This window comes from Bombina bombina, chromosome 1 (genome assembly GCF_027579735.1).
Source record: "Bombina bombina isolate aBomBom1 chromosome 1, aBomBom1.pri, whole genome shotgun sequence".
NCBI lineage: Eukaryota > Metazoa > Chordata > Amphibia > Anura > Bombinatoridae > Bombina > Bombina bombina.
This window is the reverse complement of record NC_069499.1, coordinates 1,059,951,896-1,059,971,601: the sequence shown is the minus strand read 5'-3', so window position 1 is coordinate 1,059,971,601 and position 19,706 is coordinate 1,059,951,896. Positions and strand designations below refer to the sequence as shown.

General features: G+C 38.0%; 1 protein-coding gene and 1 long non-coding RNA gene across 2 annotated transcripts in view; one reads left to right on the top strand and one right to left on the bottom strand.

The window, feature by feature from the left end:
* The window catches only part of PREX1 (phosphatidylinositol-3,4,5-trisphosphate dependent Rac exchange factor 1), a 631,853-nt gene extending 623,772 nt beyond the window's left edge, over nt 1-8,081 (bottom strand). Inside the window, exon 1 of the mRNA XM_053690087.1 lies at nt 7,628-8,081. Coding sequence (XP_053546062.1) covers nt 7,628-7,768 — 141 coding nt within the window. The 5' untranslated portion in view covers nt 7,769-8,081. The remainder of the gene's footprint in view (nt 1-7,627) is intronic.
* A 1,031-nt stretch (nt 8,082-9,112) lies between these two features.
* LOC128641090 (uncharacterized) overlaps nt 9,113-19,706 on the top strand; it is a 38,182-nt gene continuing 27,588 nt past the window's right edge. Inside the window, exon 1 of the long non-coding RNA XR_008399432.1 lies at nt 9,113-9,141. This is a non-coding gene — a long non-coding RNA (uncharacterized LOC128641090). The remainder of the gene's footprint in view (nt 9,142-19,706) is intronic.

The window sequence follows — 19,706 nt, the reverse complement described above, 5'->3', positions numbered from 1 at the left end:
TTCACAGTCATGTGAACTCTAAGTTCCAATCAATGGTAGGATATAGTGCAAGAAAAAAAGAAAAAATGTACTTAGCCAAATTAAGTAAGTATCATAGAATGTAAATTACAGTAATATGAGTGGTTTGTCTGCATACTGCTGTATTTGTACTTATGCAGTACTTGGTGGGAAAGTAGATCAAAAGACTCATATTGAAAGGGACATGATACTCAAATGTTGAAGCACTTGAAAGTGATGCAGTATAGATGCAAAAAGTTGACTAAAAAAATATTACCTGAACATGTCTATGTAAAAAAAAAAAAAAAAAAAAAGATATTTACCTAAAAAATGTCTGTGTGTTCATACCTAACTGTAAAGGGACTTTAAGCAGCCAATCAGAATGCTAGTCCCAGGACTTGCAATTAAGTGTGCATCTGGTATGTGTAGGCATAGTCATGTTATTTTCCTATTCAGTTTAAGGAAGTTTACTATGAAATCTCATGAGATCACAGCAAAGCAATGCATGAACTCAGCACTACTGATGCTGATTGGCTATTGTTTGTTAGTTTTTTTGTCAACTTGCAGCTAGACAGCAGCTGAGGTATAACTTCACAGAACACTTACTCTGGTGAGCTGAGGAAATTGTAAGGTAAAATATCTTCTCTTTTTACAAAGAGATGTTAAGGTGATATTTTATGTAAGCTTTTTACAGTTATGCTGCATCAATTTCAAGTGATTTAGCATATATGAATATTATGTCCCTTTAACTTACCTGCAAAAACAATACTTTTAGGCTAAACAGCGGTGGGCAAAAATAGATAAAGTTAGTGATGAGTTTTATTATAATTTTAACTGTCATGGTAGGGAATACCTATAGAAAATATTTGGTTCATTGAGTTGAAAAGACCAATAAAGGCTATTATAGAATACACTTTCAGACATATACTTTTTGTAGCCAAAATATGTGAAGAAAAAGAGGAAAATTTGTCATTATGAATCAAATAAACACACCTGCACCAAAAAAGTATTTGACATAGAGAGGAATTCTACAACAATGGGTAGTGCTATACCTTGGATGGTAAAATTGTTTAGAAATAACGGAGAACCCTCTTCTCATTTGTGTCACACCATCATCCACAGTGTTCCTCTAAATAACTAACTCCTATCCTCAGTCTGTAAATTTAATGGAAATATTCCAAGTTGTTTGGTGCCTACAGCATATTCCCATTACTGGTAAATAATTTCTCATTTTAACTTTGATATATGTTGGGCTAAGTTTATGAAATTCATCTCTAAAAATGTTTTCACTGACTCTGGGTGGGCTTAAAAAAAAATTAAAGTGGCTCCCAGTATGAAAAGATTAGACACCCCCCATTTACTTTAACACTACTGAATACGGGGGACTTCCGGTGGGAGGCTTAGCAAGATGGTCGCAAGTAGGAACTGCTCTGCTTGAGACCAAGTTATTTTCTCCTATTCTAGGATTAAATCTCCGCCATCCTGCTGGCCCTTAACAGATTCAGCTGTTCGGGCATCTCTAAGGATCAAGCTTTACAACTCTTGGCCCCCGGAACGACGGAAAGTTGGAGAGGAAGAGAGAGCTGTGGTACGTACTGTTCACAACATAGCTGAGGAAAAAGAAACAAGTATGGAAACTTCCCAGCTCGCAATAGACTCTATAGACTCTCAAAGCAAGGGCATTCTAATTGCCATACAGGGCTTGTTTCTGCCAGCGCTAAACAAGCTGGAATCTACCCTGCAAACTCTACTTGCCAAAACTCAGGCCGTGGATCTTTCGCATGTAAGCCCAAAATGGCGCCGCTTCCCAGCGGAGTCCATTTGCATTCATGCCTGCATGACCCCTGAGGCACATCAGGGACCACACAAAGAGGAATCGAAGAGACAGCCATTGATGTCAGTGGGTTCTGATCCCACTCGCAGAAATAGCAAGGAAGCAGGACCCCCGGCAGCTGTGAAGGAGGGGGTGGAAAAATCCGCAAGATCTGACTCCGAGCTGCAGCGCGACCCTAACAATCACTCTTCTCCCTACCAGCCATTTAAGGCTGTAATTTACCGGGATGTAAGCCGGTCACAAGACAAGGTGTCAGTCGTGGACTCGCTGCTAGCAATGACCCAGCTACAGTGTGCTATCGAGATAAAGCCGGTTGCAGACCCATCAGCTCAGCACCCATTAACCACCTGGATCTCTTGGATTAATACCCTAGATTGTCCTTGCACCTGCCTGTACCGACGGATGCTACAAGGGAGCCTGCAAAGACCTCTCATATGCTGCCCAGTCTACCGTGCTGACCTGCTGCCTGACTGCCGCGCCTTGGGAATGTTCGGACTCACTCGAGACGCAAGAGGCATAGGTTAATGTCGCTTTCTTGGACAGTCTCATGTATCAGCATGCCCGGCCCCCACTTAATACAGATCCACTGCAGTGGAAAATATGGGTCTGGAACAATTTACGATCAGTGTTGTGTGTCGGTCTGGTCGGCAGGTTGTCTCACCTTATTCCGCCACACTATTTGAACTTGTCTAATCCGGTACCTGTTTAAATGTCCTTGTTATTGTTTGTAATATCCAGGGAGTGTAATGTTTGCTCAAACTGGGGCATAAAAATCTGACAACTGTGATTTTGTGATACTCTGTTAGCCCCGACAGCACCTTGCTGTTGAGCTTGCAGTGTAACTTCCAAACTGTCCGTCATTACTGCTTTTAGTCTTTCAGGGTACCTTACACAGACGGTAGTTAGACATAACATGCCTGGAACCATTTTATGTGTCACAGGGTTCGAATGAGAATTGTGCATTGCAATAACCTTGTCAATGGGTTGATTTATAATGGAGACGGTTCACCGTTAGTTTTTTTCTTTTTTTTCTTTAAAGCCGGTTAGATTTTATTCACTGTCTGTTTACTGCATTTGTTCACTACATCTGATTATTTGCAACAGCATGGGCTGAGACTGAAACTAGGGATAATCTGTTATTTTATCTTCCAGGTATAACTTTCTTGGATGGGGTAATAGTATTGTTCACAGTTGGGCAGGGAGCCCATCCCCCATCCCACGCCCCTCACCCCTCACCCTCTAGCTTCAATGGCAGTGAAACACTAATCATTAGACCGCTGCATTTGTAGGCCCAACCCCTCTGTGGTACCCATTCATACCGCAGATAATACAAACTACAAGCCAAGTTGTTAAAATCCCACTTTGAGCATATCTATATATTTAAAGCTGCAAAACGTTCCTATTACCTATACATTCTTAGAAGTATTGTCCCTCTGGATGTCTCCCACTACATAACTACAGAGGTAAAACTTCCAGCTATATTATTCCTACAGTCCCCAGCACATTATCCTTTATCTCTTTATTTTTCTAGCCCCCCAAAAATAAAAATAAAATTCCCTTTGATCCACCACAAGGTTTCTGGTTAAGGAATGGTCCTTACTTCCTCACTATTTAAACCCCCCCCTCCTGGCCCGCGAGGCACGGGCTGGGATGTACCTCAAATTGTCCAAAACTCGCACAATACCAGTAATCACTATGACACTAAACCTTTACTTGTGAGACCACACTATCAATTTGCTCTACAGGGTGCAATATATACATATTCATGTTCTTGGGGGGTGATGGGATTGGTTTTGTTTTGTTTTAGTCGGTGTTTAGTTTAGTTTTGTTGATATTATAAAATTTAGGGGCATGGGTACAACATAAGAAGATGCCAAAACAAGTTTCATGTACCTTCAAGTGCATAAGTGTCTTTCTCAAACTATGCGAATATTGTATATCGATGCTTATAATGTAGCCTTTAATCTAGAACTCTGATTGTAACTTATTCTCTGTAATCTTACTTTGAATGCAAATGTATATGTTGTCTTACTCCTATGTCTCATAGCTTTGTTTGATAGGGTAACAACATTGTTAGCAGTTGTCCCCCCCCCCCCTTTTCTAGCTTCTATGGCAGTAAAACACTAATCACTTGACGGCTGCATTTGTAGGCCCAACCCATCTGTAATACCCATTTATCCTGCTGACAGTACAAAATACAGGCCAAACAGTCAACATCCCACTTTGGGCATATCTATATATTTAAAGCTGCAAAAAGTTTCCTTTTCCTATACATTCTTAGAAGTATTGTCCCCCTGGATGTCTCCCATTGCATAATTACAGAGGTAAAACTTCCAGCTTCCAACTGTATTATTCCTCTAAGTCCTCAGCATTTTATCTTTTTATCTCTTATTTATCTAACCCCCAAAAATTCCCTTTGATCTAACACAAAGCTTCTGGTTAAAGAGGGGTTTCCCTCCCCCTGGTCCACTAGGCACGGGCTGTGGTGTATCTCGAGTTGCCCAAAACTCGCGCAACACTATTATTCATTATTGCACTGAACCTTTACTTATGAGACCACACTACCAATCTGCTCTACAGGGTGCAAAATATACATATCCATGTTCTTGGGGGGAGATGGGATTGGTTTTGTTTTGTTTTATTTTAGTCAGTGTTTAGTTTGGGTTTTATTTAGTTTAGCTTAGTTTTGTTTATATTATAAAATTTAGGGACATGGGTGCAACATAAGAAGATGTCTGAACAAGCTTTATGTACCTCTAATTGCATAAGTATCCCCATCTTTCTCAAAAATATGCGAATACTGTATATTGATGCATATAATGCTAGAAATCTGATTGTAACTTATTCTCTGTAATCCTAATCTGAATGAATATGAATATGTTGTCTTGTTCCCATGTCTCTTCAATAAAAAGAATTTAAAAAAAAAAAAAAAAAAAACACTACTGAATACATGGAATAACCTTGAAGAATAGTAGCAGTGATGGAATTCAACCATGCTTGGAATACACGCAGATCTCTCCTGAATGAGGACCAAATACGGTTTGAGAACAAACAGTAAACAGCCAGTCTAGACAGGTCAAGTAGTTCTAATCTACTGTAATATTAAAAACATTATATAAGAATATACGCATTTAAATCATCAGGACATGCATACATTATTTACTGCCATTATGATAGTACCCAACACCTCCAACAGAAGAAAATGATGTTTTTTTATAAAATGTATCTATAAAAACCTAAATGCCTTTTATTGAAACATACAAATCTTTATCAATTTATCAGGGACAGAAGCCTTCTGAGGCACTGAGAGACCAACCTGAAATATTTAACTTTGGATGTATAGAAAATGTCAACCCCTTTCAAAATAAATACAAGATACAACTCTCTTCATTGAAGTGACAGGAAAGAGCAGATCACAGATAATATCAGTGGAAGAGTAAAATTTTAACCACACTGATAATGCTGCCAGGGTTATCATTTTAAACAAAAAGGAAATCACTTTCATCCCCTTGAGCACTGGATTAAGCACATTAAAAAGTAGTGTGAGTGCAGCGGAGTATAATCTTGTTATATACAGGAAAAAGATCTCTTTAGAATGTATTACTCAAGGGTTTAGAACTGATGTTGCTGGACATAAAAAACACAAGAGATTGTTGGTGTGTGTTTAATAAAAAAAAGTGTTGAAAATTAAATCTTGGTTACCATAAATGAGAATGTGAGGATTTAAAGGAGAACAACATATCAGCAGATTGATATAAAATCATTTGGCTGATGAGTGTGTGTAACTGTGTATATATAAAAAGTACTAATGACTTTACATTTCAGTAGCCAGGGTAATGCCTACAGACTCATAGCAGATAAGGAAATGTAGTTCAGTCTGTCTGCTTCTTGCCATTGTCATTTTGGTTCAAAGACGCAAACCATAGCTGCACCTTGGACTTGACATCTACACAGGGTCAACACATTATGGCCTTGAATTACATATTTTTCTCATGAGAGAAAGTTCGGATATTGCTAAATGACTGAAGTCCATAAGCTCAAGTCTCCATTTAAAAGTGACATTATGGTCAAAATATAAATGCACATAGATTTATTGCATCTTTGAATAGAAACATATTTGCAATATACATGTATTGGCAAAAATGCTTATATTAAAAGTTATAACTGTTTTAGTGTTAACATTTTTCTTTACATGTGCACGTGAAGCATAACTAGATATTCTCAGTGCATCACCATTTTAAGTGCTGCAGCTGCTCAGAGCACCAGTGGGGCTTGTATCATGTCAGCAATTAACTAATTGAGTCATTACCAGATGGTACAAGCACTTAGGCTCTCTGAGCAAGTGCTGTGCTTAAAATGCTGGTGCATACTTGAATGTACATTTGAAACAGCTATAGTTATTATTAGTAGTATTATTATTATTATTATAAGTATTTTTGCTAATACATGTATATTACAAAATTGCTTCTATTCAAAACTGAAAAGTATCAATATGGATTCCAATTTTGTCTGGAATGTCCCTTTAATTTAACAGAATGCACAGAATAGCACAAGCCATGCAGAGAATACAACTAAGCAAATATCAAATGGTTTTTCTTCAGCTATCACTACATATATAAGAAGAGAACAATTTGATATATATATATATATATATATATATATATATATATATATATAGCCAGGTTAACTCCATCCATACAAATATGCAGAACAAGGTACACCATTAAAAAATGAGAACGTTCTTCTCTTACAAGATGAGCACCTTCATGGAAATATCTGTCTCATACAGGTTGCCTTAATATTTTCAATGCTGTGGCTTGCTAAGCTGTTTGCTTTGCCAACTCTTCTGAAAGGCAGTTACACATACCATTACAGTTAGTAAAGTTTACAACCTAGCAATTTCTCATAGCCTGTCATGCTCCTGAGCAAAGCTACAGGATACCCAACTGCAAGTGTATTGTTGGCATTACACTATTCAGACAGGGTTAAAACATAATTGCAACACTGATACACGTTCCATAAATCATATCTGAAATGTGTATCAGGGAGTGAAGAAAAATAATTTGAACCTAAATTATACACAACATTTTCTCTTTAAACCTTTCCCATATACCATGTGCAGAAACAGTTTTCCACTTGTTAAACAAATTATTTAGAGGAAGGGCAATCAGGTAAAATAGTTTGATAGGAAAAAGCATATTAGACTTCATGGAGATGTTTGAAAATGTTGTTATAATGAAACAAACCAATAGATCAACTGTCCCTTTAAATAAGGTACCAAAAAGGTATGCCATTTAATAATATGCTGAGACAATACACTGGTTCTGATTTGTGTTTTAAAGAGAATACAATAAAGCCCATTCATTAATGGCCAAAACAGCAAATAAGAAACCAGTGACCCAAAGTTTACATCTGTTATCTAAGTAAGAAGTATGAACCAAAATGTATATGTTAGAATGAAAGCTATTGCTCATCTAGATAGATTTCTATAGTATTGCATTAACCACATTCATTACTTTTTACATTTTATATGGGAAAAATAATTTTCCAAACTTGTTACTACATATCAAGAACTTGTTTATCTGGTGAACTACATTATGGTTTTCAAGTGGTCACAAAAGTTTGGCATTGCATTGTACTCTTTTTATTAACCTACCACTTTTATAATAATGATGGAAAACACACTGAGACACGGAATAAACACTGCATATTATTACAGGAGCACACATGTAAGGAAGTCATCACTGCTTACCCCCCCTGGTGCACTGAATGAAACAAAAGAAATGAGCTACTTACAGATTGTAGAAAGTGCAGGGTCCCCACATAGTCCCTCTCTGTGCTGAGGATCTCATTGAGCACACACAGTCTAAGCCTCAGCTGGCGGTCGGAATCTTTGCTGCTTTCCACAGTAGGTCCATGGTGACCCTCTGCTTCCATCTCTGTAAGACCCTTGAAAATCTTCCTCTCCAGGGCACGATGGGTTTCTACTGCACCTAGATTAATAATCAATGCTTAACTTGTCCCAGCAATAGAGCATTCTCTTCATGTGCATGATGTGTAGAGCGTACATCCCCGGAGCCCCAGCTCATTAGTAAATGCCAATGACCCCACAGCAACTAGAAAAGTTTGCAGCAATGCTCCCAGATATGTGCACCCTCCAGTGTGTGCTCTCAACTGCTATTAATCCCAGGGCTGGCAGAGTGCAGCTCACACTCAGTGCTGCAAGTGAAGGGGAAGTGCTGGAGCTCTGCTAGGGATGCCCTCAGCCGCTGCTGCTGCTTCTGCTGCTCCCGCCCGGGGAGCGTCTGCAAACTGCTCCTACTGAGAGAGAAACGTACAAAGTGTCAGGGGGGAGGGGAGCCTCCTGTGTACAAACTGAGCATTCACATGGGCCATTGTATCTTCTTGCTATTTTTCCTTCCTAATGTTGTTATTGTATTTTTTCTGCATAACATCAACTACTATCACAAAGTATATTTTTAAGTATTTTGCACACATTTTAAATGAATAAATATATAGAGAGATGTTTTGTCACATGCAATATCTGTGTGTATCATGTTATCACAATATTAATATTATAGTCACAAGCCACTCCAAAACAATCAATATTATAAATAAAATATGGTATATGGCTACCTAAATAGCCATATTTTGCATTCTTTAAATACAAATGCTGATAACGATGTAAAAGTGTATGTATGAGTTAATTGTGCTTTCAGTTTACTAAGGTCTCATTATAGTACGTCTCAATGATGTTATTAAAAAAGAATGTCAATTTTTTTCCCCGAATATGTAATGATAAAAAAAACAATTTTGTTTTTGCTTGGGTGAGAATTTGATACATTACCCCTTGAAAGTCACTATCAACAAATTGTTCTAACAATTATGGTAAGAAATGTTCAGTGATATTGCCCTCTAGTGTATTTCTTCACGTATTACACAAACTTTTAGAAGCAATTAATGTGCCTCATAAAAATCAGAATTTTATGGGTTAAAGAAAAAATCGCATATGTTTTATATAAGAAAGCATATATGCAATTATAATTTTATATCTTATATGATTTACATAAATCGTTTTACTCAATACCGATATATTAAATATTCTTGCATGCGTTTTCATGACATTTGTACTTAGCAACAAACAGCAGTCACTGCAGCAGTCCTACACCCTACATTTTCAGTACAACTTATAATTGGCTGCACGGGGAGGGGGCAGTTTTGCAGCACACTGAATATAAGAAATTGGAGAATGAATTGGAAAATCCCCCACCACTTGGCTACAGATATTCTAATGAAATGTTCAGTGACAGGTATGAACATATTTTCTAGGTTTCTCTGTTAATTTAATGTATCTAAACTACAACATATATAATACTATCTATCGATCAGGTGTGATCAATTAATTATACCTCTGCTTTTAGGGTACCTAAAAATATTGTCTAAGTGTCACCTGACAATCTATGCATTCTGTTTTTTAAACCATACCATTCCCCTTATTAGGCAGATGCTAGGTTTAGCATACTTTACTGTTTAGATTTATAATACCATCATTAAAGACATTAAACTGAAATTAAAACAATTTTTATTTATGATTCAAATATACCATACAATTTTAAATACATTTCCAATTTACTTTCATGAACTAATTTGCTTAATTCTGATAGTATCCTTTGTGAAAGCATACCTTCTGATTGGAGACTGAAAATATGCCTCTTGTCATTGCCTCATCTGATGTGTTTAGCTAGTTCCCAGTAGTGTATTGCTGCTCCTTCAACAAATGATACCAAGAGAATAAATCAAATTAATAACAGAAGTAAATTGGAAAGTTTATTTTTAAATTGTATGCTCTTCTAAATCATGAAATACAAGTTAAAAGGACAGTCTAGTCAAAAATAAACTTTCATGATTAAGATAGGGCATGTAATTTTAAACAACTTTCCAATTTACTTCATCAAATTTTCTTTGTTCTTGTGGTATTCTTAGTTGAACGCTAAACCTAGGTACGCTCATATGCTAATTTATTTTCTCTTGAAGGCTGCCTTTTATCTTAATGAATTTTGACATTTTTCACAACTAGAGGGGGTGTTAGTTCATGTATGCCATATGGATAACATTGTGCTCACACACGTGGAGTAACCTAGGAGTCAGCACTGTTTGGTTTAAACGCAAGTCTTTTAAACAAAAAACTGAAATAAGGGGGCAGTCTGCAGAGGCTTAGATACAAGGTAATCACTGAGGTAAAAAGTATATTAATATAACTGTGTTGGTTATGCAAAACTGGGGAATGGGTAATAAATGGATTATCTATCTTTTTAAACAATAACAATTCTGGCGTAGACTGTCCCTTTAAAACAGTTAAAGGGATATTGTAGCTTAAACTATGGTGACCTGTTTTGACCCAACATATATTTTTTTAATACAATTTTTATTATAAATATATATTTTTTTAATGCTTGTTCCTCTTCATACTCCAACACTGATCTCTGGAGCATAAAGTAATACTAACTGGGTCATCTGCACTAAGCACACCAGGGGCGGAACTACAGGGGGTGCAGAGGGCGCAACTGCAACCGGGCCCCCGAGGGTGGGAGCCCAGCTTTAAAAAAAAAAACCTTGACCTGCCACTGCCTGCACTGATATCATGTGAGTGTGACATGATGCTTCACTAGTGTCTCTGTCTCTGACTACAGGGGTTAGTGTTTCTGTTTTAACCATTGGTGTTTATGTGTGTGTATGTAGGTATGTGACTGTGTGTATATTTATGCATGTATGTGTGTGTATGTTTGTGGAACCAGCAAATTACAGACCTTGTTACTACAGCATGGGGGGCAGGGGGTAAACGGCATCACTATACAGTACCACTATATACAGTAAGGGGGGGCTGGACCTAGGGTTGTCACCTCGGCCTTGTTTTCCTGGACACTTATGAGTTACACATGCTGCAGGGTGTACAGAGGGGAACATAAATTGCACCCCTGGACAGCACATGAATAGGGATCCTGGACAACACTATTCATGTTCCTCCCTGCATACCCTGCAGCATGTGTAACTCATAAGTGTCTGGGAAAACATGGCTGAGGTGGCAACCCTAGCTGGACCATGTCACAGACTACTGTGGTCACTTTAAGAAGTACTGGGGTGGGTAGGGTCAGGCCAGCCATCTCACTGGCAGATTACAGACTGTGTCACTGACTCACTATATACTGTACTGGTGGGTTAAATAGTGTCACTATATACAGTAATAGGGGGTCAGACCATCTCACAGACTGTAATCTCACATTATTTTGTATGTGTTAAATGTTAAAAGAAAAAAAAAGATATGTATCAAATTCACCTTTTTTCTTGTGGGGGGTGGCTTCCTAGATTCTTCCACCTGGGCCCTGTGGTCTCTAGTTACGGCTGAAGCACACACTTGCATAACCAATCAGATGGTCTGTATGCTTTAACTGTGGCCCAAAGGGTATTTCAAGGTGTTGATCATTGAGGCAAAAACAGGAAAGCAAAAGCATTTTTTAATGGACTAGCACTAGTACAGTAGAATTGCATTATCAACAAATGTATAATACAAATACAATGCAGAAGCACTGAATGTCAAATACGTGTTAGATGTTCTTCTTGCAAACATCCTTCCCCTTGCATCATGTGACAGCCATTATAAAATGCATATACCTATATGCTTGGAATTCTTGCACATTCTCAGTCTGAGCTGATGCCTCAAAAAACGTAAATATGACATATGAAAAGAATATGCACATTTTAATTATGGAAGTGAAATGAAAAACTGTTTACAATCACATGCTCTATATATGAATGATGAACGTTTAATTTTAACTTTAGTGCTCCTTTAAATAAAGTTTATTAGAAAATGGATTAAAGGGACAGTCAGTTCATGATTCAGATAGAGCACATCATTTTAAACAACTTTATATGCACAGTTTTAGGGGCACCAGCTTCTACTGAACATGTGCAAAATTGACATGATATGTATATATGCATTTTTTGATTGGCTGATGGCTGTCACATGATGCATTAGAAAGGAAAATGCAACTAACTGACATCTGTCAGAGGAAAATCTACTTCTCATTTGATATTTAAGTGCTTTTGTATTGTCTCTTTATTATGCATTTATTGATTATGCTGTTCTACTGTGTCTAGTGGTCCTTTAAGATGTTCTGCTGAGACTATACAGCTGCAGGAATATTACATCATAATGATCTTTTAACATAATAAAAGTGCATTATGTCTACATATTCATCATTTTATCTAAACTGTAGATGTAACAAACAATATAGCCCTACATTCTTGAAATACTTTACTGTATTTGCACTTACCATTGTTGGATGAAGGTTATCCCAAGTTTATTATACCATTAAAGGGACATGGGATCAAAATTAAACTTTCCTAAATCAAATAGAGTATACAATTGTCAAATATCTTTATTTATTTTATTATTGCACTTATCATGTTTTCTTGGTGCCCTTTGTTAAACGTAGCTTTTGAGAAAATACTGAAGTAAGCTTTTTTTAAAAAAAAACTGTACTCTCTATCTGAATAATACAAGTTTCATTTTGTCGCCTATATGCCTTTAAAAATACATTCAAAATGGGGTGTCATAAAGGTAAAGCACTTAAAGGGACATAATACTCATATGCTAAATCACTTGAAACTAATGCAGTATAACTGTAAAAAGCTGACAGGAAAATATCACCTGAGCTTCTCTATGTAAAAAAGGAAGATATTTTACCTCACAATTTCCTCAGCTCAGCAGAGTAAGTTCTGTGTAAAAAGTTATACTCAGCTGCAGGTAAAAAAAAATAAAAAATGAAGAAATGAACAGCAGCCAATCAGCATCAGCAGTGCTGAGGTCACGAACTCTTACTGTGATCTCATGAGATTTGACTTAACTCTCATGAGATTTCATAGTAAGCTTCCTTTACCTGATTGGTGAAATAATATGAGAGTGCACGAGGCTCATCCTTTCAGCTGTCCTAGGGCAGACACACTAAAATGCTGCTTAGAAATCCTTTACAATGGGAGGTGGCTACTGAGGAACTTTTGAGGTAAAATATCTTCCTTTTTTACATAGAGATGTTCAGGAGATATTTTCTAGTCAGATGTTTACAGCTATGCTGCATCACTTTCAAGTGTTTAAACATTTGGGTATTATGACCCTTTAATTGAACAAGTATTCAATAAAACTCCACTATAATAATTTTTTCACATTTGTATTAATGTTTGTGTATCTTGCCATCAATATTAAGTAACGTTAAATTATTAGCTACAATAAAGCTCTTAAAATATGAACAACCTATGTATGCACTATTTCATGCTATTTTGGGGTTATAACATTGCATGCACATGCATACCTATGTACATACTAGAAATGTGCATTTGGAGGTTTCAGATGCCTCCAAATGCAGAAAGATGGCGGCTGCTCACAGCATTTAGGTCTTTTTGGAGCTGGATTTCTTTGTGTGAAAGTGCAACACACTAAAGTCTGGATTGGCATAGAATATAGTGCATTGCACTTTCAAAAGAAGAAATCTGGCTTCGAAAATGCCTTGCATTACGCGCACAAGTAATTGCGGGTACGATATTGGTCATCGCGACCTGCGCTAACAATAGCACGCCACTTGTAATCTAGCCCTGAGTTTGTTATTTTAGACCCTTTTCATGTTGGAGAAAGTGAAGGCTGGGAACAGACGCCTTCTTCCGCATTCGGAGGCATCCGAAACCTCCAAATGCACATGCTTAGTACATACACACATGTGTCTTAATGGGAAAATAGACCTTTGGGGATCTTGAGACCCTTCATTAGTAGAGAGTGTTTGTTGTCTTGTGGATATGTTATGTGTGGTACTATCTGAGTAACCTGTAGCTATCTTCCCCAGACACAAATAGCAAGCCATGGTTAGGTGACTCTTAAACAGCATTCCAATTTACTTTTATCATCAAATTTGCTTTGTTCTCTTGGTATTCTTAGTTTAAAACTAAACCTAGGTAGGCTCATATGCTAATTTTAAGACCTTGAAAGCCGCTTCTTATCTGAATGCATTTTATCATTTTTTTACAGCTATAGGGCAATATTTAATGTGTTCCATATAGATAACATTGTGCTTACACCTGTGCAGTTAAATATGAGAGGGCACTAAATGGATAAAATGCAAGTCTGTTAAAAGAACTGAGATAAGGAGGAAGTCTGCAGAGGCTTAGATATAAGGTAATCACAGAGATGTTTAAAGGGATAGTAAAGTCCAAATTAAACTTTCATAATTCAGATAGGGCATGTCAATTTAAACAACTTTCTAATTTTTGTTTATCTTTAAATTTGCTTTGTTCTCTTGGTATACTTAGTTGAAAGATAAACCTAGGAAGGCTCATATGCTAATTTCTAAGCCCTTAAAGGCCGCCTCTTATCTGAATGCATTTGACAGTTTTTCACAGTTTGAGGGCGTTATTTAATGTGTTTCATATAAATAACATTGTGCTCATGCACGTGGAGTTATTTAAGAGTCAGCACTAATTGCCTGAAATGCAAGTCTGTCAAAAGATCTGAGATAAGAAGGCAGTCTGCAGAAACTTAGATACAAGGTAATCATAAAGGTAAAAAGTATGTTTCTATAACAGTGTTGGTTATGCAAAACTAGGGAATGGTAAATAAAGGGATTATCTATCTTTTTAAACAATAACATTTTTGGTGTTTACTATTCCTTTAAGTTTCAGACAAAGGTTTTCTAAGTCAAAATTAAACTTTCATGATTCAGATTAAACATGAAATTAAAAATAAACTTTCCAAATTTACTTCCATTATCAAATTGTGCGCAGTTTTTCATATGCACATTTTCTGAGGCACCAGTTCCTACTGAGCGCTGCAGAACTGTTGGCGCTCTACAAATAACCGATAATAATACTGAGCACGTGCAAGAGTTCACAGTGTATACAATTAGAAGTCTGTGATTTGCTGATGGGTAGATTTATCAAAGTGCTATTGCATTCTCTTTTAATATGCATTTGTTGATTGTGATTACTGCATGTAATGTTCCTTTAAAAAAAATCAAAAAGACATAGGGCTCCATTTATGAAGCAGCGGATGCTGCTTCAGAAGCCCATGGACTCCGGCTCGCCTGAAATGGAAGTTAAGAAGCAGCGGTCATAAGATCGCTGCTCCTTAACTCGTTCGCCACCATTTAGGTGACAGACTGAAATCATCCTGATACGATCGGAATGATTGACAGCCCCTGCTAGCGGTCAATTGGCCGCCAGTGAGGAGGAGGTGGCATTGCACAAGCATTTCCCTAGAAATGCTTGTGCAATGATAAATGGCTATGGTGAATCATGTCCGCTCGACATTTGATTGATTTACCACATATTATTGGTAATGTGATTGCACCTATGAAAAAGGAAATTCTGTCACGGTAGCTACAGCCTAGTTATTTAGGATTGATGATGACGACAGAATAGTTCTTGTTTTTTTCAACATTCACTACTCATAGGTAGCTGTCTACAAAGAATTCCTCAGAGAAAAAATATGTAAAATATTTGCTTCATAAATTTCAAAGCTGACCCATTTAATCAAACAGTAGTATGTGCAGGTATGTTAAACCCTTAATGTCACAGAAGAGTTGAGGGGCAGAGTAGCAATAACCAGATTACTGCTAAGACAGCTGCTATTATAGTCTACTACAGTTTTGGGGGTTGATTTATCAACCCGTCAATGCATCTGTTTCTGCACGAGCCTTCAGGCTCGCTGGAAACAGGAGTTAACTCAGTTAACCTCTGAGGCGGCGATACGATCGGGTTGATTGACACCCCTGCTAGCGGCCGCAAATGTGCAGGGGGTGGCATTGCACAAGCATTTTACTAGAATTGCTTGTGCAATGGAAAATGCCGGCAGCGTATGCTGTTTGCATTTAGCGATGTGCAGTGGGCATGATACGCTATAGGGGATCATGTCCGCCCGCACATTAATAAATCAGCCCCGTGGTGTAAAGATAAAATTCTTCAAAGGATATAATATTCTGTAGAATAATTTGTGCAATATACTTGTATTATTAAAAATGCTTTTAGTAAAAACTATCATTGTCTCAGTGTCATATATACATATGCTGCATATTTCCAGTGCACCCACATTCCAACACTGGGCTTTCTCAGAGAGCCAGTGAGGGCAGATATCGTTTCAGGGATGACTTAGTTTATACCAAACAAGACAGTGTTGGGTCTCTGATCAAACACAATGTATGAATATAAGGGCACCGGACACATATAGGATATGTACATATGCCCCTGACAAAGGGATACCAAATTCAAAATTGAAATACACTCATGCATATTTCAAGTTTGACAAACAGTTTCTTTTGTGATGCAGGCAAAGCATACAATTGTAAAAAATATATATAATTCCAATATACTTCTATCATCAAATTGGCTTTGTTCACATGGTATTTTAGGTAGGTGTCTCGAGCACTAGATGGCAGGAAATAGTGCTGCAATCTAGTGCTTTAGCAAATGGGTAAAAGATGCAAAACTGCTGCCATATATATATGCAAAACTGAGCTTACGTTGCTTTTCACCAAAAGATACAAAGAAAATAAAGAAAATTTGATAATAGAAGTCAATTAGAAAGTTGTTTAAAATTGCATGCCCTATCTGAATCCTAAAAGAAAAAATGTGTTTCATATCTCTTTAACCCCTTAACGACCAACGACATACAGGGTACGTCCTACAAAAAAAGGTCCTTAACGACCAAGGACAAACCCTGTACGTTGTTAGTCTTTCCTGCAATAACATTTTTTAGAAGTCCGATGCAGAGAGAGACACTCTGTGTGGCCCTCTCTGCATCGGCCATCGATGGCCGTGATTGTTGGTGGGTGGGAGCTGATGCAGGGAGGCGGGTGGGCTGCCATCGGTGAAGGAAGTGCGTCGCAGGGTGACACGATTGTGTACAGGGTCAGGCGCATGCACGGAGGCGGGAGCGGGTGGGAACGCTACACTATGGCACAAAAACAAATTTTGCTAAGGTGGGAGAGACTGAGGACTGGGGAAGGTGGGAATTTCCAGCTAAAGGATCTGGGAGGGGGTGGGGGGTTGGATATTGAAGGGGGGGGCAGCTACACTACAGAAAATATTGAGTAATTTTATAATAAAACATTTTTTTATTTTTTTTTAAATACCATATTTTATGGCAAACTGGGTACTGGCAGACAGCTGCCAGTACCCAAGATGGCACACAATAAGGTAGAGGGGGAGGTTTAGAGAGCTGTTTGGGGGGGGTCAGGGAGGTTGGGGGCTAAGGGGGATCCTACACAGCAGAATTATATTTGTTTTTCTTCTGTTAAGTGTGATCAGTCCACGGGTCATCATTACTTGTGGGATATTAACTGCTCCCCTACAGGAAGTGCAAGAGGATTCACCCAGCAGAGTTGCTATATAGCTCCTCCCCTCTACGTCACCCCCAGTCATTCTCTTGCACCCAACGACTAGATAGGATGTGTGAGAGGACTATGGTGATATATTTAGTTTTTATATCTTCAATCAAAAGTTTGTTATTTTATAATAGCACCGGAGTGTGTTATTCCTTCTCTGGTAGAATTTGAAGAAGAATCTACCTGAGTTTTTCTATGATTTTAGCCGGAGTAGTTAAGATCATATTGCTGTTTCTCGGCCATCTGAGGAGAGGTAAACTTCAGATCAGGGGACAGCAGGCAGATTAATCTGCAAAGAGGTATGTAGCAGTTTATTATTTTCTGACATGGAATTGATGAGAAAATCCTGCCATACCGTTATAATGTAAACTCAGCCTTGAATGCAGTAGATGTAGCTGATATCAGGCTGTCATGTATGTATATTTTACACTTCAGTTTTCTGGGAAATGGTACTTCTCTGGCTTTTAAACTGTATACATAGACTTAACCTATTTTGCAGGGACTTGCAATAGGTTTTAAATGACAATTAATTATTGAGGTAAAATGTTTTTTTGCTGGCATGTAAAAACGTTTTTTTCTCTGAGGTACTGGGTGAAAAAATGTTTTGGGCACTTTTTTTCCACTTGGCAATAGTTTTGATTTAAATTAGAGCAGTTCACTGATCCCTCTCACTGTTATGTGTGTGGGGGAGGGGCCATTTTGGTGCTTTCACTATGCATCAGAAAAACTCAGTCAGAGGTTCATTTTCTTCCTGCATGATCCGGTTCATCTCTACAGAGTTCAGGGATCTCAAGAGTCTTTTTTGAGGGAAGTAATCATTCACAGCAGAGCTGTGCTGATTGTATTGACTGTGATATAAAAAACGTTTATTTGTGTATTTTTTTCTGCTGCCTGGGTTAGTTATCATTTGCTGAGGGGAACAATCCTTTGCTAAAACTGTATATTCTGACAAAGATTGATGCTATAACTTAATTATTTTATCTGTTATAATATTTTCTGTGCTTCTTAAAGGCACAGTTCGTTTTCATATTATTTGTAAATTACTTTGAAAAGTATTTCCAAGTTGCTGTTTATTTGCTAGTGTGTTAAACATGTCTGATTCAGAGGAATATCTCTGTGCTATATGTGTTAATGCCAAAGTGGAGCCCAATAGAAATTTATGTACTAAATGTATTGATGCTACTTTAAAAAATAGTCAATCTGTACAAATTGAACATATTTCACCAAACAACGAGGGGAGAGTTATGCCGACTAACTCGCCTCACGTGTCAGTACCTGCATCTCCCGCTCAGGAGGTGCGTGATATTGTAGCGCCGAGTGCATCTGGGCGGCCATTACAAATCACATTACAAGATATGGCTACTGTTATGACTGAAGTTTTGGCTAAACTACCAGAACTAAGAGGTAAACGTGATCACTCTGGGATGAGAACAGAGTGCGCTGATAATGCAAGGGCCATGTCTGATACTGCGTCACAGTTTGCAGAACGTGAAGACGGAGAGCTTCATTCTGTGGGTGACGGTTCTGATCCAAATAAACTGGACTCAGACATTTCAAATTTTAAATTTAAGCTTGAGAACCTCCGTGTGTTACTAGGGGAGGTATTAGCGGCTCTGAATGATTGTAACACAGTTGCAATCCCAGAAAAAATGTGTAGGTTGGATAAATATTTTGCGGTACCGACGAGTACTGACGTTTTTCCTATACCTAAGAGACTTACTGACATTGTTACTAAGGAGTGGGATAGACCCGGTGTGCCTTTCTCACCCCCTCCTATATTCAGAAAAATGTTTCCAATAGACGCCGCCACACGGGACTTATGGCAAATGGTCCCTAAGGTGGAGGGAGCAGTTTCTACTTTAGCTAAGCGTACCACTATCCCAGTGGAGGATATCTGTGCTTTTTCAGATCCAATGGATAAAAAATTAGAGGGTTACCTTAAGAAAATGTTTGTTCAACAAGGGTTTATATTGCAACCTCTTGCATGTATTGCGCCTGTCACGGCTGCAGCAGCATTTTGGTTTGAGTCTCTGGAAGAGACACTTCAATCATCCACACTAGATGACATCACACACAAACTTAAATTCCTTAAGTTAGCTAATTCATTTATTTCAGATGCCGTAGTACATTTAACTAAACTTGCGGCTAAAAATTCAGGATTCGCCATTCAGGCACGCAGAGCTCTGTGGCTAAAATCCTGGTCAGCTGATGTTACGTCTAAATCTAAATTGCTTAATATTCCTTTCAAAGGGCAGACCTTATTCGGGCCCGGCTTGAAAGAGATTATTGATGACATTACAGGAGGTAAAGGTCATGCCCTGCCTCAGGACAAGGCCAAAGCCAAGGCTAGACAGTCCAATTTTCGTTCCTTTCGTAATTTCAAAGCAGGAGCAGCATCAACTTCCTCTGCACCAAAACAGGAAAGAGCTGTTGCTCGCTACAGACAAGGCTGG